The following is a 25,796-nucleotide window of genomic DNA, read 5'->3' as shown; positions in this document are numbered from 1 at the left end:
GAGAACATACCTGAATGGCGGCGCCGCCACCACCCTCTTTGTCATCGACTTCTGTTTGAGCATCAGATGCCAACTTAGAAGCCCCACTAGGGGTGGAAACACCAACCCCCTTGGCCCTCTTCTGACTGGCCGAAGCAACAGGCTTAGGTTTCCGTTTTCGACTCTGTCGAAAAATACGTCAGCCCATAATCCAAGGAAATCGAAAAGGAAAAGGTAAAAGCATGAGGAAAGTACCTTGAGCTTGTCAGCAAGACTGACATCATCATCCTCATCATCATCATCATCATCCTCAATCACGACTGGCTTGTCCTTGGAGGAATGAGCCACTGGGGAAATAACTTGAGGAGCTGGTCGAATAATGACTTCAGCTGCAAACAAAAGAAAAATTAAGAAGTAAAACAGGAAAACCAAGGCCAAGTCGAAGTATTACCTTGACCAATACGCATGTTCAGCGATATGTGGTTGAAGATTTCGACGGGCACATGATACGGAAAGTTCCATAGGTGGTACTTAGTCCAAGTCACTCGCTTTCGAGGAGGTAGAGCTTGATTGGCCAACACATTTATGTTTACATGGTCAACCCATTTAGGCAAGACCGGTGGAAAAGCCAATGCAAACTTACTCGTAGGCAAAGACGGGAACCTAAAGCCAGTTTTTCGAATAACAAAAGATAGACCTTCCTCACCAGGAGGAACCACTAACTTGGATTTCTTGGCTTTAAGTTCCCATTTTTGCCTTAATACTTGGGCCGCTTTCGCAACTGTATCTCGAAGGCGAAGAGTTGGGTAATATACCACACCAAAGAACTCTTGAAAAGATCGAATTTCTGCCAGGTGCATACCTTTGGTCTTCTTCGGATCCTGCTTCTGCAAAAGAAAAGTATCTGTCATGCATTGCAGACAATCGACGAGGGGCATCGAAATTTGAGCCCAATACTCAGACCACCAAGCTTTGAAAGCATTAGTGGCATAATATGAAGGAGCGTAAGTGAAGGGGCTCAGGTTGAGGAGTCTCTTGTTATAAAACTGAACAGTCGTGTCGAAAACAGGAGCCCTCTTAATAGTTCCGGGGTACAGGACTAGACTCTTGTCAAATAAAGTGTTGGGTAGAACTTGGCTAAGCCCAAACTGTCGAGAAACCAATTGAGGGTTGTAGCCACATAGAGTGTAGTCACTGCTAGCAAAGCCCACAGTTAAAACCCTAGGAGATAAGAGGGTCCTCCAAAGTATGATGTGGTGCTCCTTGGGCAACGCAGAATCAGAGGCATTAGGATAAGAATTCCTCAGCCAGAAAGGGCCACGAATAGCCTTGCTGTAAGGAGAGAAACTGGAACGGTAGTGCTTCAGCTCGAGAAACATGGTAAAGTACTTCCTGAAATCAGCTTCGAAACTCGACGCATCATAAGCAGGGGTCAGGGTCTCGAGCCTATGGGCATCGATCCTGCTGTTAGAAACAGTTAGAGGATTATCTTGTACCGGTAGAAGAGATTTGAAGACTGCATTCAACCAAAGTTGAAACAGCCAAAGTGGTCCAGCCGCATTCAGAGAGACGGTCTTAGTATTCCGGATATCCTCGACAGCTTCATTCAGCATTTGATACAGGTTGCCAAGGACGAGCCTAGCCATAGCAAGTTGTCGACCCTCGTGAAGCAGATTGGCTAAAGGCAAAAGCTTGGCAGGTATGCGCAAAGATTTAGTGCAAAAGACATAAGCAGACAGCCAATACAGCAAGAAAGCGACATGTTCAGCATCAGACACCTCACCACTCTCGACATAATGGTCCTTAATGAATCGACTAAAAGAAAAATTGTCAGTAGGGATCGAGATAGGTTTAACAGGAGCAGGTGCAGAGTGATAATCATCACCAATGGGCCACAACCCGGTGATAGCAGCAACATCCAAGAGGGTGGGGGTGATCATACCAAAGGGAACATGAAGGCAATTAGTGGACCTCTCCCAGAAATAAAGTGCACTCAGCAGCATAGCAGGGTTATACGAGATTGGAGATCTCGACAGCTGAATCAAGTCGAGAATCCCTACATCCTTCCAGTGTTGTCTCTTATCTCCCTCAACCCTATCTAACCATTTCAGGTAGGCCTTGTCGTTAGCAGAAGGGTTAGGAGGGGCTGAACGAAAGGCTCGTTTTGGGTCAGAAAGAAATGGCATACGGTAAGAGGGTTGAAATGCCAAAATGAGCTCCTCTCCCCTAACGCTAGGGTGAAATGATTCATGTTCTTCAGGGAGACTATTGGGCCTATCATGCTTCACTACTTTCAAAGGGCCCAAAATGGCGCGTAAAGTACCATTAACAGAGAAAGGAATGAGTACCTGGGATTTCCAGATAGCTCTCTTCTCTGCTTCGTTGGGAGGCTCTGGGATTGGCACACGCTTGGACTCGTCCAGCTTAAGCTCAGTGGCCAACGGAATGGTTTGCTCAGGATTGGAAGCCATTGAAAGACGCAGTAAGTATTTCAGAGAAGACGGAAGAAGATGAAGTGATGAAGTCTGGAAGAAGAAGTTGCAGGTTGGAGGAAAGAGTAAAGCTTGAACAAGGAATACCAAAAGGGTATTTATAAACGGAAGGGAAAACGGAACCTAAGCCGCATTGAGCAGCAATTTATAAAATTTGGGGTCCAAGCGATTATTTTATTAGTTAATTCATGTCACCTCTCAGCTTTTTGGCATAGGCGAAATCATGGCCCTAAAAAGGCTATAACTGTCAGCTAGTGGAGAAGTCATCAGACGTTATGGCTGCCGATTGGACTTGAAGATCGAATGGTCGAGAGCACAAAGCATTTGAATCGTTGGAATCGAACGGCTGCGATATAAAAAATGCTTGGTGTCTTTGAGCTAAAGCAGTCGACAACCAACATTTTTGGGGGGCAATTGTTAAGCCAAAATTACAAGTACTACAATTCTCGACACCATGGTGCAAAAGTGGTTTCTCGACAGAAAGGGTTGGGCGAAGCCGGCAACTCAGCACACGATGTCCCTCAAAGACAAGTTAGTAAAAGCCATAACTCGACACACTCAGAAGATGAAGAAATCTCGATCATCTTAATGGAAGAGGCAGTTACCGAATAACAAGCAACTACAAGCACGTGCGTACACCCACGATGCCACGAATAGCAACGGTTGCCCACGACTCAGAACCATCCACGTGGCAATAGAGTCACGTGCGCGAAGACCATCGGCTAAGCGTGGGGTATGGCGCCAAAATTCAAAACCCACGAAGCCATCGTGCATCCAAGGAAAACCGCCAAGAACATGGGCAGAAAGAACAATATAAATAGAGGAAGCAGCAGCAGAAGAAAAGGGTTCCCAACTAAAAACTCTGAAAATTCACCAAAAGCTCTAAACGTCCGCATCAATGAGACTTCGAGAGCAGAACGTGATGATGGAGGAGTATGTTGCAGAACCAACGCTTTAGTTTCCCTGCATTTCAGTTTGTTGATTTCCAGTTCTTGTGTGTAGCTTGTTTTGTCGAAATTTGCTTTCATGCTATTTTAGTTTGCTTGACTGTTTTGTAATCGACTCATATTCAATAAAGTCCAGTTTCGTTTGAGTTGTTTATTGTTGTCGAGAATACACTCGTTCACACACTACACTTTGGCAAAGCGTTTTCTCAAAAGGACCCCGAATCTAAACTTCCTTTAGTCGAACTAAGAGGATATTTGTTTACCAAAAATCCGTGTAAACAGTAAGATTAGTTCAGCATTGGAAGCATTTCTATGGGCATCGGGATCGAAGGTCAACTTTGAAAATATAACCTTATTGGTTGTAATGCTCCACAGGAAAGAGTAGAGGAGCTAGCTCACATTTTTGAAGTCAATGTGGGTGTATTACCAATTACCTATCTAGGAGCACCCTTAGGAGCCAACCCTAGGAGAAAACAGTTTTTTGATCCCGATGATTGAAAAAATGAGGATTAATGTAGCTCTATATGGAGCTCCAAATTCTCGTCATTGATTGGTAGATTAACTCTTCTTAACGTAGTGGCAGCGACTATTCCTATCTACTATATGCTCTTATCAAGGCCCGCCGGTGTTGGTGTGGAATGAGAATTCGAAAAACTAATGAGAGCATTGCTTTGGGGGAGTGTGGAAGGTCGACACCGTATTAAGTGGGTTTCGTGGGAGCAGATATTCAAGGATCGACAATTCGGGGGACTCGGTCTTGGTTTTATGGGCTGGAGAAACATAGTGTTCCTACGAAATGGGCTTGGAAATTTTGTAAGGAGAAACAAGCCATGTGGAGAAAATTTGTTAGTAGTAAATATGGTTGGGACTCTTGATTTCTATGGCTTCATCTGATAGTGTACAAAATTGGCGAATGTTCAATAGTCATGCAAGAAATTTTGAAGAATTTGTTGGAGGACTCTATGATGGGTAAAGGATTTCGTGAGCAGCTATCTTGTAGAATTTGGTCCTGGAAACTCTATCTGATTTTGGTTGGATCCTTGGAATGAGAGGTTTCCCTTGTACTTGATGTTCCCTCGCATGCATGCTGTAGAAATCAACAAGTGAATAACAATTGGCGCCAATGATTTGGATGGGAACTTGAAGAACAGAATGGGTTCTCTCGTGCAATTAACTCTGTGATCCCTAGTGTAGGTGAAGACGATCTGATTTGGAACCCGTATCTTGGACCATCCCCAACAAAGTGCGCAACATAATCTCACCGGCTCAAACGACACTAACCGGTGTGAACAAAAAATTAGTTTGAGTGCAAGAGATATTTAATAAAAGCATAAGAAATATAAGATTAATTTGGGCGCAAGAGATACTAACCGGCTCATAAGTATTTTGGTGAGAACAAAAAATCATGATCAACAAAAAGACTATCTTGTAGATAATTGAAGAGAAGAACCACAAAATATCTCTTCCACACCAAAAAATTATCAGCACAAAAGTGCGTCTACCTTGTAGATAAAGATGAAACCTGCAAAGTATAAACAATTTATTAAGATACATTCATAGTTAATATTCTCAAACATATAGTAAGATCAAACATATACCTTCACACTTGAAGGCTGAAGTTGTGCTCGTCGTTGTTTCATAGAGTAAAAATCATCAATTATCATATCGCTGGTATATTTTTCAGCAATTTCCTTTTCAATATAAACAACCATGTAATCAGTGAGAAAATCATCTTCCATCTTGTTGCGCAACCTTGTTTTTATAACTTTCATAGCTGAAAAAGCACGTTCAGTGGTTGCTGTTGATACAGGAAGAGTCAAAACAAGTCGCAACAATCTATCAAGTAAAGGATAGACAATTGATTTTTCACTCTCAACTAACTTTTGACACAATTCACCAATAGTGGACAAATTCTGAAAGTTGACATCTTTGATCACATCAAATTCATAATGTTGCAATTCATATGGTAACTGAATCTTTTCTTGGCCAGAAAAATCCGAAGGATAGAATTTCTCAACAAGACTGCAAATGTGCTCAACAAAATTTGAACCAATAAATTTGAGTTTGAACACATGAAAATTTGAATTTCCATAAAAAGTGATATATGAAAAAGTAATAGCAAGAAAGAAAGTAGATTATAAAGAGGTTCTAAATGTTGTACCAGCAAAATCTCTTGTTCTTTCTTGCTTTGTTTGAGTTGTTTCTTCAATGTCATAAATCCAATTAGACAATGAAGTTTTATTCTCTTTGCCTTTGGCCTTTTCCCTTGTTTTTTCCTTCTCTGTTCTTCCTCTGTTTCCTTAACCAGTAACCACGCTTCTTCTGTTTCTTTATTTTTAAATTGTAGTGTCTTTGCTTTAAATTGTACTAGTGTGTGGGACCCGCATATGTGTTATTAAAAGAAAAAAAAATAGAAGACTAGGTGCTCACGTGCAGACAGCAGTAAATGGATATAAGAAAAGAAGAGGTGTCATGTTGCCTTGCCCACTCACTCACATGCTATGTTCCATGGGGTGACTACATTCAGCTTCAAATTTTTTCCCCTTAGAAATGTTAGGAAGCCAGGGGTGACTAAGCACAGGGAAGTAACCCCTGTGCTTCCGCCACTGCTCCCAACAGATGCCCAAATGACAGCCACTCTCCCAATTTGATTCCAAATATATAAGCTCCTCATGGCACCCTTAAGGAATGTGTCCCACCCCATTCAATGTTGCAGAATCTGTACCAGCACCTGATTAACTGTGAGGGAAAAAGCCAGGCACACACTCAACATATTGCCTCGAGTGGGTGAAGAATAGAAACCCTTAAAATGGATAAGGAAGCGAGAAAGCATGCATAATCCATTCTATTTCCAATTCACGAAATAGAAGCAATTAGATTTGGCTCTGATGACACCAGGACAGAAATTGACCTCAAAAGGATAATATGATGAAATTCAAAATAAGTTCAGACAAATACTTGACTTGTAAGGGAAACGAAGGTACCTTTCCAATGCCGGAATCGTTGAAGACAAAGAGGCAACGAGAGATAAGGAAGCCCTTATGTGGGGGAAGGGAGTAGCTGCAACCGTTGGTGTCGGTGGGGAGCCCTTTTACCCCTTCCTCCGTCAGTCTCTCATGTGCGGTAGTCCCTACTGGCCGACGAAGGAGAGCGAGAAGAGACTGTTGTAACGATAGAAAATTTCATCGACGTTTCTCCCTCTGCCAGTTTTTGTGAAATCACGTGAGAGAATTAGTGATGAATATGAGCCTTTAGATTGTAATATAATTAACGATTAAAGATTTGGAGTGACTTAAGTGGCTTACTCTTGGAGTGAGTATATCCCTTCTCTTAAAATAAAAAATTAATATTAAATTCAAATGAAGGAGGATTGCCCCTGGATCTTAATATTAAATTAAAATTAATATTAAATTTAAAGGATATAATAAAATACATGTCGTCTCCTGCCGCTGGATCTTGCCCCTCTTCACCATCAACCGTCGTCGAGCTTGTTTGGGTCAGGGAAACCCTAGCAGAGCTGAAGCTCTTCTCCATGTTTTTACCAAATACATGAGTTTTAAGGCACCATAACATAACATCTATACTTGTACTCCATCCGTTTCAAAATAATTGTCTAGAAAGATAGAAACACACATATTAACAAACACAATTAATATTGTTAACTTTTTAAAATATACTATTTGTTTTTCTAAGTTATCATTTGAAGTGTATTTTTTCTCCTAAATTATTGTTTTCATAAGGGCATTATATGAAATTAAATTATTCCTTTTAAGTATACAGATATTTTGAAACCAAGAAATACATATTCGAAAATTCTTATAAAATTAAGGCTTAAATGCATTTGGTGCCCCTGATGTATTCCAAATGTGCAAATGATAACCCTACCCTTTTTACGTAAACGTTTGTACCCCCCTTCTTTTGAGAAGGTACACCGAATGCCCCTTCGTCAGGTTGACGTTAAAATCCTAACGGAGGAGCTGACGTGGATATTATTTTTTCTTTTTCCTTTATTTTCACTGATGCCACGTGGATTTTATCAACTAAAAACAAAAAAAAAAAAAAGAAAAAATAAAGGATTGCACGTGCTGGACTAAATTGGGATTAGGGTTTAGTAAAATCCCCAAATTGGAACATAGGAACCATCGAACCAGAAGAAGAGAAGTGTGGCTGTGAACCCTGATTTGGAAACCTTGTGCGTTCCAGGCCCCATAACTTTCATCAAACCTGTTCTTCGAATCTTCTCACATGGTGGTTGGGTCTCCTAATCGAGGTCGAGGTCGAGCTCGTGGGCGTGGTCCTGGTGGGAGAGGAAGAGGGTCCCCGAGACAGGATAAAGGCAAAAATGTGGTCCCTGAAGAGAGCACATGCGAAAAGTTAGGAGATAACCCTACATACTCTCTTTGGGGGGATAAGTTTCCCGACAATTATCGGTTTAGGTACTATTTTTCAAGAATCTTCTCCAATATTTAAACATCTTTTGTTTGTCCTTTTGATAAAGTGTGTTTCCACTTATGTTGATGTTGATGTTGATGCACATTTGTTTATTGCCTCTTGTTTATTCCCATTGCATGCTGTTTTCACTGCAGGCCCATTAGTCGAGATTTATCAACAGTGCATATATGGCATGGTGGAAAATTTGTGTGTGAACCTAGGGTAGATTATATAAATGGGGTTTGTCTTACTCTACCAAACTGGGATATAGATGAGATTAACTCAATTGATCTAGGCAGAATTGTCAGAAACATTGGCTATGTGAATTTTAATGTGTGGTATAGACATCCTGCCCTAGGACTTGACATAGGTTGTAAGCCTTTCAAAGATGATTCAGATGTCTATGTGTTTCTCAATGATGTGAGGGGTCATGAGGTAATTAACTTCTATGTTGAGCATATAGTAGATGAGGAGCCAGAGATTATTGAAGAAGTTCCTTTAATTGATTTTACACCTACTGATGTTGAGGGGGGTAAGGGAAGTGAAGCTGTGAATGAGCCACAGTGTACTAATGCATTAAATGCTGCTGATGTTACTAATGAGGCATTGAATGAGGGGCAAGGTAATGGTGAAGGAGTTAATGGTGAAGGAGGTAATGGTGAAGGAGGTAATGGTGAGGGGGTTAATAATGAGGCATTGAATGAGGGGCAAGGTAATGGTGAAGGAGTTAATGGTGAAGGAGGTAATGGTGAGGGGGTTAATAATGAGGCATTGAATGAGGGGCAAGGTAATGGTGAGGGAGTTAATGATACTGTTGAAGTTCAGGTTGAGGGAGAACCACAATCTCAGGTTGAGGGACAACTAAAATCTCAGAAAAAAAAGGAGAAAAAGAAGGACAAGAAGAAGGAGAAGAATAAGGACAAGAAGAAGGAGAAAGGAAAAAAGAAGGTAACAAATGAAGATGGAAACAAAGAAGGGGATGGCAGTGAGTTTAGTCTTGATGATAGTGATTTTGATGAGAGTTGGGATTGGAAGTCAGCTTTAGAAGTTCCAGAAGATGAAAGAAATCCAGATTATACTTCAGAAGAAGAAGATGATGATGTTGCCAATAATCCAACCTGCTTTAATGATTTTGACAATGAAGATGGATCTACTGATGATCTAGAAAGTCCACTAGATACAGATGATGAAATTGGCAACCAACCAAGGAAGTTCCCAAGATTCAAGCTCCCTCCAGATGGTGCAGAAGTGAAATTTGAAGTTGGGCAGGTATTATGATTCACTAATTTGTATGCTTCACTAATTAGTATGTTTTCTATTGCTACTGATTTCATTTCTACTGACTGTCATCTCCTTTTATCAGAAATTCAATACATCAACTCTGTTTAAAAATGCCATTAGAGAGTATGCACTCCAGAGGAGGAAGAATGTTATAATTGAGAAAAGTGATAGTAAGAGAGTGGTAGTCAAATGTGAAGGTGAATGTACTTTCTACTGCAGATTATCAAAGTATGAGCAGAATAATTTTTGGCAGTTGGTATCTCTGGTAGATGAGCACACATGCTGTAGGAGTGCAACTAATCGCCATGCGAGGCCACATTTCCTTGCTAGGAAATTGCTGCGTAGTATAAGACATAACCCAAATCTGAAGTGTAAGTCTGTTATTGCTGAGGCACAGATTAGGTGGGGAGTGGTTCTTAACAGGTTTCAGGCCTCAAGAATTAGATCTGCAGCTAGGAAGATGATTGATGGGGCAGAACAAGATCAGTACAAACATCTTAGGAGCTATGCTGATGAGCTTCTTAGAAGCAATCCAAGCAGCACAGTTATCATCAAGAGCTCCCTTGGAGTTGATGGGCCTGTTTTTGAGAGAATGTATGTTTGTTTTGCTGCTTGTAGGATTGCATTTGCAAGGTATTGTAGGCCACTTATTGGACTGGATGGGTGCTTTTTGAAAGGAGTGTATGGTGGGCAGCTTCTTACAGCTGTTGGAAAGGATGGGAACAACCAGATGTTCCCCATTGCATTTGCCATAGTTGAAGCTGAAACAAGGGACTCTTGGGAATGGTTTGTGTCCTTATTGTTGGAAGACCTCAATTTGGTAAAGCAAAACAAATGGGCATTTATTTCAGATCAACAAAAGGTATGGTTCCCACTCATTGTCTTTCATTTGTTAAATTTCATCATGAATTATACCACTAATTGTCTTTCATTTGTTATCAAATTACAGGGTTTGGTACCCACCTTACAGTCATTGCAAGGTGATGTGGAGCATAGAGTCTGTGTGAAGCACGTTTATGGCAATTGGAGGAAGAAATATCCAGGACAAGAGATGAAAGGAGCTATGTGGGCTGCTGCAAGAGCATGCACTGTGCCTCAATTTGATAGGGCAATGAAAAATCTGAAAGAGATGAATGAAGAAGCCTGGAAGGACTTATGTGAGATACCTCCAAAGCAGTGGTCAAGGGCTCATTTCAGCACAAATTCCCTGTGCGACCTTCAAGTGAACAACATGTGTGAGGCTTTCAACATGGCAATTCTGGAATACAGAGATAAACCAATCATTTCACTGATTGAGGGGTTGAAGCATTACATAAGTTGCAGGATTGTTAAGCAAAGACAGCTGATGACCAAATATAGGGGAAACATAGCTCCTATGATTCAAGAAAAGTTGGAGTCAAACAAGAAAGAGGCAGAAAATTGGTTAGTTCATTGGTGTGGGCAGACAGTTGACACATCTTTTGAGGTTTACAATGGACCTTTTAAAAAGTATTCTGTGGACCTTAAGCACAACCATTGTGCTTGCAGAAGATGGGATTTGACAGGTATCCCATGTTGTCATGCCATAGCTTGTATTTGGTATAACCGGTGTAACCCTGAAAACTATGTTCACAACTACTACAAGTAAGGATTCTTTCTAGACTTTCACTGTGATTTTAATAGATTAGGAATACATTGCTAAACTTTCACTGTGATTTTAATAGATTAGGAATACATTGCTAAACTTTCACTGTGATTTTAATAGCTTAAGCCAATAGCTTATTAATCTGATTGTTTGCAAAATGCAGGAGGGATACATTTCTTTCCACTTATTCATATGTCATTTTACCAAACAATGGTCCATATCTATGGACAGAGAGCAATCTTCCACCATTGTGTCCACCCTATGTAAGGAGGGCACCTGGCAGTCCAAAGAAACAAAGGAACAAGAAGAATGATGAACCAAGAAATCCTTATAAGTTAGCAAGAAATCAATCAAAAGTCAAGTGTAGCAGATGTGGAAAATGGGGTCACAATGTGAGGACTTGTGGAGGGAAAACTGGTGCTGACAGGGAAATAGAGAAGGGAGGAAACAAGGTTCAATTCAAACTTTATTTTTTGGTCTTATATTTTGTATTTTTATGTCTTATATTTTGCTGAAGGTTTTAATCAAGGTTTTAAATATACTTTGTCTACATAATCCACATTTACAGAAAAATCCAAAGAAAGTCCACCCTGGAGGGGCTTCTGGAAGTGGATCAATACCAGGAACAAGGAGTGCAAGGGCTGGAAAAGCACCACAGAAACCACAGTATAAGCCTGCTGCAAATAGAAAGAGGAAGGCTCCTCAAAATGCTTCTCAGGATGCTCCACAACCAGCTTCTCAGCAAGCTTCTCAGCAAGCTTCTCAGCAAGCTTCTCAGCAAGCTTCTCAGAAACCTTCTCAAGGAATCACCATAACAGCTTCACTACCTCCTTCTGGAGCATCCACACGAGGAAATAAGAGAGCAAGAGTTGCTGTTGGCACTCAACAGAGCACAAGTTGATCTATGGTCTATTAGGATTGTTGTGTTTTTTGGGGCTGTATTGATTATAGACCTACTTGTATGAGATTGTTGTTTTTTGAGCAAGTTTTGGAACTTAGTCTATGAGCTCATGGTGTTTTGGAACTTAGTTTTGTAATGCCTTTAGACTTGCTTTTATTTAGCCTCATTAGTTTATGAGCCTTGTTTATGTATGACATTACTTTGAAGGCAATTAAATGGTAGTATCCATTCCATCTCTTCTCTGATTATGAATGTTATTTGACATCCCTTTGTTAATGATATCCTTATGTGCAATTACATGTCACAATAGTTTTAGGCTTGTGTGGATATGAAACAAACAACATTGCATAGCCCATTACATAATAACTTGACAAACTGCCATATTTCATTTCTTTTCAAAATCAAAATACTTGCAGAAACAGTACAATTAAGGCTACAATTACTTCAACATTCCTTCTACTTCAACATTCCTTCTCATACTCCTAATTCTACTACATGATTCCATACTCTTACTTATACTTCATCAATTTCATCATCTGAATTACACAAACAACCAACAGAAACACAACTAAGGACCATCCCAACACACACCACTTGATCAACATTGCTTCATTCTTCTTCATCCCCTCAACTCTACGCAACAAGGCTGCAATTAACTTCTTATCACGCGGGTTGCCCTCCATCTCATCATACCACTGAAAGAAATCACATTGCCTCTTGTTCTGTTCCTGACAAAGATGAAAATGCCCAGGAAATTTCAGACACAACAGAATAGAAGGAGACAATCAACCTTCATAGAATGCTAAAAATTAGGCAAATTACCTTAAACCTTCCACATCCAAAGAAACGCCTCCCAATGTTACCATTTTCATTCGTCCAAGTAGTGATAACCGGAGCAACAACACCGCACTTGCACAGTACGTTCCTCCTTCGACCATACCCATTGGACGCAGAACTCCTTGTTGAAAAATTACTTGCCATGGATGCCTCTGGTTCTTCCTCGCGATTACTTACTCGCCTAAACATCTCTCTTTCGAAGGGTTCCAAATCAGGGTTCACAGCCACACTTCTCTTCTTCTTCTCTTCTTCTGGTTCGATGGTTCCTATGTTCCAATTTGGGGATTTTACTAAACCCTAATCCCAATTTAGTCCAGCACGTGCAATCCTTTATTATTTTTTTTTTGTTTTTAGTTGATAAAATCCACGTGGCATCAGTGAAAATAAAGGAAAAAGAAAAAATAATATCCACGTCAGCTCCTCCGTTAGGATTTTAACGTCAACCTGACGGAGGGGCATTCGGTGTACCTTCTCAAAAGAAGGGGGGTACAAACGTTTACGAAAAAAGGGTAGGGTTATCATTTGCACATTTGGAATACATCAGGGGCACCAAATGCATTTAAGCCTAAAATTAAATCTGAAACTAAAAAAAAACTTCAATTCGAAACATCTTTCTCATCGTTCCTATGTTTTCTGAGAATTGGATTTGCCAACCCACCAATTAGAATTGTCACCCCACTTAAAGGTGGGGAAATACTTAAATGTCCCTCTGAGTTTTACTCTGGAAGATTAAGTTCTTGAGCGCTTTGGTAGATAAACTTCCGAAGTCCTTTAAAAATGAGGGTGTCAAATTTAAGTACGTAGTAAATAAACCAACTGATACAGAAGTTTAACTTCTGGATCAGAACTTAATCTTCCGGCCGAGGGATAGTTAAGTATTTGAGTGGGGTGTCATTTCTTTCAAATAGGTGAGGTGGTAAATTCAATTCCATTGTTCTCTCTGTCCTTGTTGTTTCTTCGCCTAATAAGCTCCGACGAGAAAGAGAAACCGACCGAAGAAGAAGAAGGGAAGCTGAAACGAGTAACTTCATCGAAGCGCGTGGCGGTGGATTCAGGGGCTGAGGCACGGCGAGGTTGAGGGAACCAGCCACTCTGCGTGACGGACCCTGATATAAACGAGATCATGGAGAAGGAGAAGTGGAGACAGTTCAGGGGAATAGAGCTGATTGCATCTGAGAATTTTGTGTGCAGGGCAGTGATGGAAGCTCTGGGTAGCCAATGTTAAACCCTATTCATGTACTTTTGTAAGGTGCTCTATCTTCTCTCTAATTTATGCTCTAATTGAATCATGAACATTGCTTTAGTGAGACCAATGGTGCTCTCTGATGTGATTTAGTTTTATTTAGATGGTAGAGACAGTTATATGCTTTATAACTTGTAAGCTATAGTTCCTTTGCTTTGCATTTAGGTGTAGAACAATTAAGCTGCCTGTATTAGTGTATTATCAACATTTCTAGACTTAGGGTGGGGCGGTGGGCGTGGGTAAACAGCTTAATTAAGCTTATGTAAGCGCGCCTATTCCTAACCTAAGCTATTTTGAGTAGTTTATTGAAATAAGCTCAAAATAGTTTATACGTATATATAAGGACTTATTCATGAGCTAATCTAAGTAGCTTATGAAAATAAGTCTCCAAACAACTTATAGGTAAGTCATAAGCTCTCCCGAATACTTACATATGCGCTTATGCTATAAGATAACTTCAAATAATCTCTTCCAAACATGGCCTTACTCGTGTCTTCGCCTGTTTGAAGAAAGTAAAGTAATTTAAATGAATTTGACATTTAGCCACAGCAGTGGGTACTAGTTATATCCCTGGAATCTGGAGACAATGATAGGGATTTCTGTTCATTCCTAGCTGGTAGGAAGCATCAAAAGAAAAATTATCTTGTCTTTGCTTGCCTTTTCCTATCCTCTGTTGATATTTTTATGCTTGATATTTCGATGAAATTGTCTTTTGGAATGAAAATTCAAAAACAAATTGGATAATTGTTTTTCATTTCCATTGATAACCTTCATAAAGCAAACTTAAGCACTGTTGTTTATTGTTTACATGTTTGGTGGAAGTCAAAATGCTTCTGTAATTCCAGAAATCTACATCAATTAAGCATGGATATTTGATTTTTATTCTGCATTTCTGGTATATAATGTTGTTAATTGAAGAAATGTTGATTGTGTTTGAAATCTGGTACGGTCTTGGAATTTTTAATTTAAAAAATGCTTGTGTGCCAACTGCCAAATGTGCTGTTCTTTGTTATTTGTTTGGCTATTTGTGAAGGATTTTAATTTCACATTGCATGTCTGAATATGTTTTCTTGTTTTAATAGGAAGGAGCTAGTTCATTTAATTACTTTGATTTTACTTCAACAACCCACAAATGACTCCGAGGTCCAAAACCAAGGAAGCAAGGGTTTGTTCTTAATCACGGAGATGATATTAATCACATTGCTGCTTTTGAACAAAAATTGCAACTCCAGAGTACAAAGCATATATGCAGCAGGTAAAGAAAAATGCACAGGCATTAGCATCTGCCATGATGAGAAGAAAATGCAGATTGGTGACTGATGGGACGGACAATCACCTTTTTCTCTGGGATCTAACTGCGCTAGGCTTAATTGGTATTTTGTTTTTCAATCTGCTTCTTTTTTTCATAAAGTATTTTTTAAAATTGTTGGTGAATTTTGAAATGAATATGCTGTTTTTTCATTAATGATAACGGGTTATTATTTGGTATACTGATGGTGTGGAATGATGCAACTGCAGATGCTGCTTAAATTTTATGATTTTGTCCCTGACAAAGTAAACTGTATGCTCATTTTACTTGTTATGTAGTTCAACAAGTGAATTTTAAAATTCAAATGATTTTTTATGTAAAATCATACTCCTATAAGACATAAAATCAAACATTTGTAGTTCAATTACTTCTTTTACCATTTTTCAGTTAAGTAAATCATAAAGTTGCTATTCAGTATTTTCTTGTTACTTAGTTGCTTTTCCTTGTTGTTTAGTCTTCCGATGTATAAAAAAAGTACTAACTTACACAACAACAACAACCAATCTTTATCCCTCTAGGTTTGGCTCTAATGATTATTAATTTATTATAAAAAGGGGAAATTAATTTGAAGGTAAACTTTATTTGATATGGCTTGTTTTAATTTTGCTACCTCATGGTATAAAACATATCACTCTTCTTTCTTTGAGGATTATTTTGCTAACTCAACCTGAGTTTTGATCTTCATGTTTCTCTTACAACTATGCTTGTAGATCACACATGGTTGTGCCTTTCCAAACTTACAAAACTTTGTATAAAATAGTTGGATAAAAATTTTGCTCATTGAAACTACTATGAAATGACGTTTGCATTATTTTCTTGCGGGATCAGCCGATCAGGTGCTCTGATATTCTATCCATCCTTATATTTTTCTTGTTGGCTTTCTTAGCAAGATATTATCTCAGCATGAGTCCATATATGTATGTATATCTTGGTTCTTAATATGTAAGAATACGGTTGTTTTACGAGATAATTCATGATTAGATTTAGCATATGTTCCATCGAATTTCAACCTGAATTTAACAAGGGAAGTTTTCGTTTGCAAATTCAAGATATCTGTCTCCATTATGTTTTTCTGTAACTGTGTTCATGAAGCTCCTGTAGAAGTTTTGTCTATAATGTTAGAGTAATTCAAAAAAGATAAAAGAAGGGGGCAAGGCAGAAGAAAAGTGTAGATAAGAAGAAATAGATGTGAAGCATCAGCCTCTATTGTTTTCACTTTTGAGTTTTGAGTGGTGAAGATGCTAGTACATTTATTTGTTTTACTGGGTATTTCAAATCGTAAATTCCAGTATGCATGCCTTTGTGTCTGACTCACGATTTCTTACACTCCTTTTCCCTTCTTCTCAATTATGTCTATGAAGTTGACATGAGCACGCTCTCTTATATCGTTTTATTATGTTTATACAGACAGAAACTATGCGAAGGTCTGTGAGACTTTTCACATCACTATCAATCAATGTGCCATTTATGGTTTTATTTCTTCCGGACAAGTAAGGATTGGTGAGTACCTCTCATAGTCTTATAGTATGTCTGGAGTCATGGTATTAGTGCCATTTCAATTTATGCGATTTTTTCTGTTTTATATGTATTTGGAAGAGCAGCAAATATCCCATGTGTGCTATGCCATGTAGTTTACCATTTACTGGTCCATGTTTAGCTTGTAATTGTTAGGTAAGAGCAAGTCTCTGAGCAAAACTCTGAATGGAATAACTTCCTATTAAGCTCCAATTCATAAGAAAGTAATTGGCCCTTCAAATCTCTTATTTTCTAGGTAACAGGAGAGCAAGATGATCCATGACCCATTTATTCTTGGACTTCAAGTCATATATTGCTGTATAATTTCCATGATTAAACAAATAGTATAGGGTCTTCTCAATGTCCTTGTATTTTAATCTTTCCCTCAATACCCTTTATTTCATTGGTATTCAGGCAGTCCTGCAATGACAACAAGGGGCTGTTTAGAAGATGATTTTGAGACCATAGCCGATTTTCTTGAGGGCAGCTGAGATTACCAGGCATTATACAGAGGGAACACAGGAAATCATGCAAGGAGTTTCTCAAGGGTCTTCAGAACCATAAAGATATTTCGGAGCTCAGAAATCGTGTTGAGTGAGACATTTAGTTCCCAGTTTGCAATGCCAGGATTTAATATCTGATTTGAAGACATTTTGAATTATTAGCTTTTTCCCTTGTTCTTCATCAAGGTAGCTTCTGTAAAGTATGTGCAAATGGAGTCAAATCATCATGCGATGGCTATAGGTCACACTTCAGCTATTGTCCGCTTAGTACTTAGTGATTGTACACATTATTAAGGATGGTACCCTTTTCTTCAGATACAACTTCTGTAAGTGAGCTTGATTTGTTATTTGAAGTGAGCTTGATTTCAATGTATAGTCCTCACTGGTTTTAACATGTTTGAATTGACTTCTCTTTTCTCTTAATTAAATTTGAAATCCAGAAGCTAGTCTTTGAAGTTTCTCTTCTGAATTGATTCTGACTGCATAATCAATTGTAGAATGATTTCTAAAATGCACGTATATGTTATCTGTGTTTGTTCCTGTTTATGGAGCCATAGCATGGATTTATAGACACCATCATCCTAGTACCAAAGTTTGTCTTTTGTTGCAATAAGTAGCTGTCATTGCTTGTGCATTTACTACACTAATTCTAGAGTGACTAGTCAAATTGGTTTTGCAAATATTTTGCCGCTGTTAAGTTAATCAAGGAAGAAGGAAACATGTTCAAAGTCCCTGAATGTGTACAACGTCGGTCAAGTTAGCTTCCATGATCAGATTCGGTCAACAAAAACATCGGTTGTTCATGAACTGTTGAACATATTTTCCTTCTTCCATTGACTCACTTGCTATGGCAAAATTTTCGAGGGACCAAGTTTGATAATTCACTCTGCTAATTCTAATTGCTTTATTGAAGGCTGACCCGATTGACTACGTCTACCATTTATGCCTGGCTGGCATCCAGCATGCTGGATTACATTCAATATATTACTCTTCTTTATTGTCTGAATGTTTGCACTTTCTGCATTATTTTATTGTTTGGTTTTAAAGCATTACTCATATGGAACCCTTATAAGGAGGCAAGGCATGAATTTGCGGCAAGGGACAAAAGGCATGAGATACGGTTAGAAAATGAGAAAGTGACTTCTGAAAATTTTCTGATAATATTAAACATCCCAAAACCCCAAAAAAGGGAAGTTGAAGAAGATTTTTGAAACAAAACAAAACAAAATTCCCAGTGACTCAGAGAGAGACTTGTCAGGTAATGGGGGAATGTGGTGAGAGGAAGTTTTCATCATCATCTCCATACTCCATTGCTTTCAAAGTGAACCGAATCAGACAAAAGAAACTGCCTTTGATGTTAAAGCAGTTCAGGAATCTCAGAGTGCTGTTCTCTACTGTCCTAACCTTCCCTTTCCATTATTCTTTCTGGACTAGAATGAATGATTAGTCATTTTCTGTTGGCAAAACCTCTTTCAAATTCAATGCTGATAAAGAGAAAAAATCACTGGCTGCCACAAGAAAGGAATTTAAAATCAACCAGAAACTGTGCAGTCATAAGTGTTGTTTTGCCTTCTTATGTCTAGAGATAACAGAGTTCCTTTTAACTTTATTTAATTTTTTCTTCACTTTTAGTCACTCCCTTCTACTTTTGTCGTTTAGTTCCCTGGCTGTAATTAGAGCAGGAATCGAAGTTTCTCAAAGAATTTGAGAAGATAGTAGTAATTAATTAATCTATTTGTCAATGTTTTGAAATCCAGAACCACATTCAATTTGAGAGAACCTTCTTTACAAGCTTCTGCTGGGAAAATGACTTGGCAGTAGCACCACCAAGGTTTTAAGTTTTAACTAAGGTAACTATGAAAAACAAAAGAAAGAAGAAAAGACCACAAGATATATCATAAACTAAACAAAAAAAAAAAAAACAACCCCATCAACTGTTGTTCTCTACCTTGTTTTTTGTTCTGTTTTTTTCCTTTTGAGGCAAGCAACTATTTCTTTTCCCTTCCAATTCCACCATGAACTACTAGTATTTCTTTGTTTACCTATGGCTGCAAAAGTCCAAAAGCTTCTTCCTTCCTTCAACAATCTCATCAAAGAAATCATCAAGCTGAGCAATAATGTTCTCTGCCCCAGATCTGAGAACCCCAAAAGATGCTCTCAGATTCTCCACTCTGTCTCTCACACCAACCTCTGTTTCCCAATCCATAACCACTCCTCTTCTCTCCAATTCCCCTCTGAGATCCTCCATGGCCACCTTCGATCTCCTGAACTCATGCATCAACATCCCCGCCCCACCGTTCATCTGCCCGATCTCCGCCGCCACCCGCCGCTGCAACCTCGCCGTTGAGATCATAAACGCCGACCCCAGAAACAAACACCCTTCATACTCATAACCACCCACCTCAAAATCTGATGATTCTGGCCAACAATACACCAACCCATATAGCAGAATCATCAGAAGCAACGAACTCACGTTTCTCATTGCGTATAGAACCCCTCTGAATCCATTGAACCCGTTCAGCTTCGATTCAATCGACACCCTCTCATCAAAACGCAGTGAAAGCGGTTGAATCCTCGTTTCCATCAACGCACGATTCTCCTCTTCTAATCCAACAGCTTCTCTGCGACACCCTGAGATTGCTCTAATAACCTGTTTCATCAAAACCCAGAAAGCAAAAAATCTTAAAACAACAAAAAGTTAACAAAGTTTGCTTTTTCATATGTCTCTGTTTTTTGAAGAAATGGAGAAAAACATCAAATTTTGATTGTTTTGTGACCTGTCGAGAGAGTTGTGAGGTGATGTGTTGATGAGAATCAAGTGAGGAAGTGATGTTTGATGCGGCGGAGAAGTAGCTTTCGATGCCGGAAATGCCAGACTTGAGGACATGGCATGCTTCCCAGAGCTTGGAGCTTTCATCCATGTACTCATCAAGCCATTTATCACCAACTGGTAGATGAAGCTTCTGAACCAGAAGGGTCAATTGGGTGTGTAAAGATCGAAGAAGAGAGAGTGTTCTTTGAAGGAATTGGATTGACATGAAATTGTTGCTCAAGAACACTCTCTCTAGATCGTCAATTCCTCTTGTTAGGAATGAGTAGAAGCCATTCACAGAGTTGGTGGAGGAAGGATCCATTTTTTTTAAAGTTGGAGATTAATAAATGGGAAAATAATGGAAGGAGAAGAAGAAAAAGGAGAGGAAAAAATGGGAAAAGTGGATGGTTGGAGTGATGAAGGGGAAGTGGAGAGGAGAGATGGTTGTTAAGAGGGAGGAGATATTTAAATTGAGAGAGAGAGAGAGTGGAAAAAAAAGGAGGAGAAGGAAAAAAAATTAAAGTGAAAAGAAGAATGGAAGAATGGAATATCTTAGAAGCTCAGGTTTCTAAGGTTGAAAAGGATTGTTGGGGCAATGATGGGTGTTTCCTACATAGGGGAAAGGATGATTGGTAATATGCCATTTTCATTGTTTAATGGACACAAAGGAAGAAGAAAGGTTAGAAATCAAAATTGAAATGGGTGTGGAAATTATGAAGAGAAAACCAAAAGAAATGAAGACAATTACTATCAATGAAGGAGGTGAGATGAGTGGAAGTGGAAGATAGTGAGGAAGAAAGATTAGCCCAAGTCAATGACACAAAATCATCTTTATAAAAAGTCCAAGTTTTTGCCTTTCTTTTTTGTGTTTTTGTCAACCTATAAACAAACAATTCTCCAAAATCACTCAAATTACTTCTATTATTTTTATGTTAGATGTATTCAAGAAGGCAAACCGTAAAAGAGGGTGCAAGTAAGTGATATTTAATTTATTCACATTGATTAAATGCAAATTTAGATACACAATAAAAATTCACCAGAATATCATTTGACAGAAGCAACTATCGCTAAATTTTGTGGCTATTCACTGTGATTCTTGATTTTAATGTGATTTTTCCCAGTGTGTTCAAACATGCTGTCCTACCCTGACTAAGATTGAGATTTTCCTGGGTGATGCAAAGTTTGACTACATATTGAGTGGACTGTGTTCTACTACAACAGTTTTTTCCGTTCTGATACACATCACTCTTTTGTTTTAAGTGTTGTTTGGACTCTTCTTTCCTCAATTTCATCCTCGAGCTCCTGAATTTGGCTGGCTCTTCTTCAACTCAATTCTATTGAAATGTGCAATTTTTGTTTTCCTAGATATATCTTCTTCTGTTGATTTAACCGAAGAGTAGAAATTGGAATGAATGATGAGGAAAGTGTTCTAAAGTGTTTCGTAAATCTCCACCATATACATACTACTAGTCTTTTGAGGCCATATATGCCTCTTTTACAAGTTTTATTAGTTAGGGCCATACCTTTATTTAGGGACATTAATTAAAAAAGAATGATGCCTTCTCATACCCTTTACCCCTCTTAATATATTCCCTGTATTGCATATATTTAATTCCAAAACACTAACTTCTAACTAGTAGTAGTAGTATAATCCAAATATGAAGTATAATTTTAATTAGCATATTGTTCAAGCCATTAGCATAATAAATAATCTATATCCATGGTATTGATTGAGTAGGCCTTACTACCCATCAAGCGACAGGTATATTGGTAGGAAAAAAAGAAAAGGATTTTGAGCTGCACAGCTTCATGATTGTTCAGTATTGCAAATGGGCCCCATAGTATATGCATAATACCAAATAATCCCAAATGGGTTTTAATTGATTGATCGTTTTTAGTCACTAATTGGTAGCCACAAAAACCTCCTTTTATTTATTTATTTGCTAAATTATATTATATTTACTTTTTATATCTAACTACATATATCAACAAGAAATATTATTCGAGTCCATTTCCATATACACACATAAATCATAAATTTCTTAAGGAAAATGATGTGTATTATGTGAACCAACCATATTTTATTATTCTTTTCCTTCTCTACTTTAATTGCTATTAGTAATATGGATGGCTTTTTTTAAAAAAAAAAATTGTTAGTTGGAATGGGAGATAAGGGAATGGGGGACCATTACCAAAGAACTCTAAATTATGCATCGGGCTATGTAACAAGGTATTAAATTTGGTTGAGAGGAGTGCTCGTGGGTTTTTGGAGAATGGGACATGTTAGAAGCATGTTGGTCTTATAAGATTTCATTGGAAAGTAAATGTTGAATTGGGTGGCGATTGGTAAAGAAGAGAAGAGAACATTAATATGGGCACCCGTCACAACAAAGCCAGCTTACATACAAGAGATGTCTAGATGAGGTCACGATGGTGGGTGCCCTTTATATATTTTCTTTACACTCTTTAGAACATCTCCAATGCAAGGTTTTAGTTTTTTTTTTGAAATTCTTAACCATTGGAGGCGATGACGTGGACTTCTTAATTCTTAAAAATAAGAACTAAGTTCTTATATAAGAAGTTTTACTTTTTGAGTTCTTAACATTAAAAATTAATTTTTGTTCTCTCATTCATTTAATTTAAGTACTGAATTAGCATTTAAATTTAAATCATAATTATATGAAAATAAAAAATATTAATATAATGGATTTGTGGGACCGGATGAATAGTGCTAAGAACTAAGAACTCATGGTTGGAGCAAAATCTGCAAAAAGTTGCTTAAGCACATGTGACAGTACATGCTCACATGAATAATGTTAAGAATTAAGATTTAAGAACTAGTATTGGAGATGCTCTTATACCTAGGCCCACGACGACTGACATTTCATTGACACACAAATGAGTAACGTGAAGTGTAAAAAAAATATAAAACAAATGTAATGGAATTTTCGACCGCAACTTAATGTGTGTTTTTTTTAAACATAAATTTTGTGGGGATTTAAAACTCTCGCTAAATGTGTTTAATGTTATTTTACACTTCACATTTAATAGTAATTGAAAACCACAGCTTAACATGTACACCCTTCGGTCACATATATAAACATTCATTAGATCAATGAACCTAAAATATCTTTTTTTGTTTATATATGTGACCGAAGGGTGTCTGTTGATTGAATGTAGGAGCTCAACAATCATTATTGTTTTCTTAATACTAACAACATTCTATTTCCATCAATCTCTTCAACACGCTCTGGTTAGTTGTTAAAATAAAAGTGTGGTATATTAAAAATATGAAACTCACATGAATTTCAACTAATTAATACTACCTCCGTTCCTTATTTTCTATCAACTTTGAAGAAATTTTTTGTTCCTTATATTTGTCCACTTATAATTTCAAGAGAACATTAATTAATGTATTTCCAAGTAATACCCCTCTAGAATAATAAATGAGAAAAGATAAAAGTACATTTTAAAGGTTAAAAAAGGAAAACAAATAATATTATTATGAAAATTAACAAAATTAATTACACTTCTTAATATGTGTGTTTCTTTTCTTTCTAGACAGTTAAATAGGAACGGAGGTAGTAAGAGTATTTTAGAAAGTGTTGGTAAGAGAGTGTTGGTAACACTCATCTTTCTTGTCCTCGAAGGAAAACTCAAGTACTTAAGAGTTAGTGGACATGTGAGTTAGGAAGGGGGTGTAGGGATCGACCTTCGAGAACTGTAGTTTTGTCTTTCCAATGTACTAAAAAAACACTCATCTTTCTAAATACACTTAAACAACAGATGTTTTAAAAGATTAATTTTAATTCACTGATAATATGTAAATAAGTTTTACACAATCATTCAATCGCATCCTCCATTTGATTAAATGATTGTGTAAAACTTTTTGCACTATCAATACATAGAAATTAATCTCTAATTTGTTATACATTCTTTTATATAGTGTATGGATGTAAAATATTAGAATTGTCTTTCTTTATAAGAGTTGAAGGAATAAAAAGTGATTATTTTTAAGATTAAAAGTCATTAAATGAGTGTATTCCACACAATAAAATCATCATTAGAAGTTTCAAAACAATATTTTTCTTAAACTATTTTACTTTCTAGTGGAGTACATCCACACCGGCCACCTCGAAATTCTACCAAGGACAATAAATGTAGAATTTCGTAAGATCATATAAATTCATAGATATATTCATGCATAAAATTTAAAATATGCCTCTAAAATAGTAGAAATTCAAATATGTATAATAGTAATTAAATTAATGAGAGATCGGATAATAAAGTCATAACAAGAGAAGATGAAGTTGGAGAAGCTCAGGCTAGAACAAGATGAGGCGTCAGAGAAGGATAGACAAGAACAAGAGAAGAAACGCTAGAGTCCGAAACATTTATATTTAGAGATCAAATCTAAAACCTTTGATTTTTTTGAATTTTGAATCAACCCTCCCCACCAATTAATTCACGCATAAGGTGGTCCAAGTATATTAGAATCGGAATTACATCATTGTCATAATTTTGTTGTAAAATAATGATTTGTTAAGTTTGGGATGAATGAGTGGGCATCCAATATAATCATAAAAGAGTGTTTGTTTCTTCATCGAGTCATTTTCTAGCAGAAAAAAATCAAAATATATACATGCAATGTCCATATTTCCGAGTTTGTCTAAGTGACACAATGAAAAATTTGGATTAAATCACTATAATTTTAGATAGACTAATAATATTTAAGATTAACAAATTTTTTAATTTACTTGTCTTAAAGATTTTTGATCCACCTATAATAAAGGTGATTAACCCAAATTATTATAGGGTGATTTACGCAACTCCATTCCACCCAATTAAGGGTAACTTAATGCATTTCTTTAATTAATCAAATTGAAGGAATAAACATATCAATATTCAAAAGTTACATGTGGTGCTGACGTTTTTTATGCGAGATGGACTATCCGTACAATATTCAATTCCAAGCAGTCCTTGTAGGATGAAAACGGATAGGATCAGACACGGTTTTATAATTATCAAACCCAAACCTAAATCCCAGAATCCAAACCTAAACTCAAACCCAAAATCTTATGGGCGATAAAATGAAATTCACGTCCAAACCCATTGAATTTCGGATTTACCTAAAACTCAAACTCATAGCAACCCGATCCATAACCTACTTTAAAAAAAAAGTGAAATTCATAGAAAGAAAAAAATAGATACTACTATTCATCATCCTCATTCATCACCAAAGTGAGACAAAAATAGTTCAGAGTTTACTTTCTCAAACATACAAAAATACAATTAATCATCAAACACTAAGCAAAAGTTTATAAATATATATATGTATGAGGGTTTTTTTTCGTAATTTTATGTTTCAGGTATCTTTGGGTTTGAGTTTGGATTTAACGAATACCAAACCCATAAACTGCTACATTAACGGGCAAAACCCAAATCCAAACGCAAATCCAGTCAACTCAGGTTTTGTTCGTCAAATCGAATTGGGTTCGGGCGGGTACCCATGGGTTTGAGAAAAATTGTCATCCCTAAGTCGTGGAAATAAACAAAAAATAAATAAAAAATTGTAACTTTAATTTGAAATAATGAAAACAATCTATTTGCAAATAATTTAGTTTCTGAGTCTCAAGAAGGTTAGTTTCATAACTTAATGAGATCTTCGAGTTTCAGGGAATTAGTTTCACGGTTATTTTTTTGAAAGTTAAATATATATATATATATATATATATATATATTATATATATAAATAACAAATGTTGAGAAACAACTCATCTTAGTATGGGTACAATTGCACTATTTGGAGTACAACTTCGGAGAACTTTTCACTATTGGGTTGAGGACGAAGATAAAAATTCCCTTGAGAAAATATGGGGACGAGGATAAAGATCAATATTATCCCAACCTGTGGAGTATCCG

At 37.4% G+C, this 25,796-nt stretch overlaps 2 protein-coding genes and 1 long non-coding RNA gene across 3 annotated transcripts; 1 reads left to right on the top strand and 2 right to left on the bottom strand.

Moving 5' to 3' along the window:
* Nucleotides 1–12,164: 12,164 nt before the first annotated feature.
* On the bottom strand, nucleotides 12,165–12,636 carry LOC130740408 (uncharacterized). Its single transcript, XM_057593011.1, has 2 exons — nucleotides 12,478–12,636; nucleotides 12,165–12,383 (listed from the first exon to the last, which is right to left on the bottom strand). Exons 1-2 carry the CDS (start codon nucleotides 12,634–12,636, stop codon nucleotides 12,165–12,167), a joined length of 378 nt encoding a protein of 125 aa, XP_057448994.1.
* A 735-nt stretch (nucleotides 12,637–13,371) lies between these two features.
* Nucleotides 13,372–17,431, top strand: LOC130734290 (uncharacterized). Its single transcript, XR_009017874.1, has 4 exons — nucleotides 13,372–13,741; nucleotides 14,818–15,108; nucleotides 16,452–16,544; nucleotides 16,974–17,431. It is a non-coding gene; the product is annotated as an uncharacterized LOC130734290 (long non-coding RNA).
* A 1,334-nt stretch (nucleotides 17,432–18,765) lies between these two features.
* Nucleotides 18,766–20,487, bottom strand: LOC130734285 (uncharacterized). The gene is made up of 2 exons (XM_057586638.1): nucleotides 19,840–20,487; nucleotides 18,766–19,712 (listed from the first exon to the last, which is right to left on the bottom strand). The coding sequence occupies exons 1-2, from the start codon at nucleotides 20,194–20,196 to the stop codon at nucleotides 19,101–19,103; spliced, it is 969 nt and encodes a 322-aa protein (XP_057442621.1). The 5' UTR covers nucleotides 20,197–20,487; the 3' UTR covers nucleotides 18,766–19,100.
* Nucleotides 20,488–25,796: the final 5,309 nt, after the last annotated feature.

This window comes from Lotus japonicus, chromosome 1, assembly GCF_012489685.1.
Source record: "Lotus japonicus ecotype B-129 chromosome 1, LjGifu_v1.2".
Lineage (NCBI taxonomy): Eukaryota > Viridiplantae > Streptophyta > Magnoliopsida > Fabales > Fabaceae > Lotus > Lotus japonicus.
The sequence above is the reverse complement of the archived record's forward strand: the minus strand, read 5'-3'. Positions and strand labels throughout refer to the sequence as shown.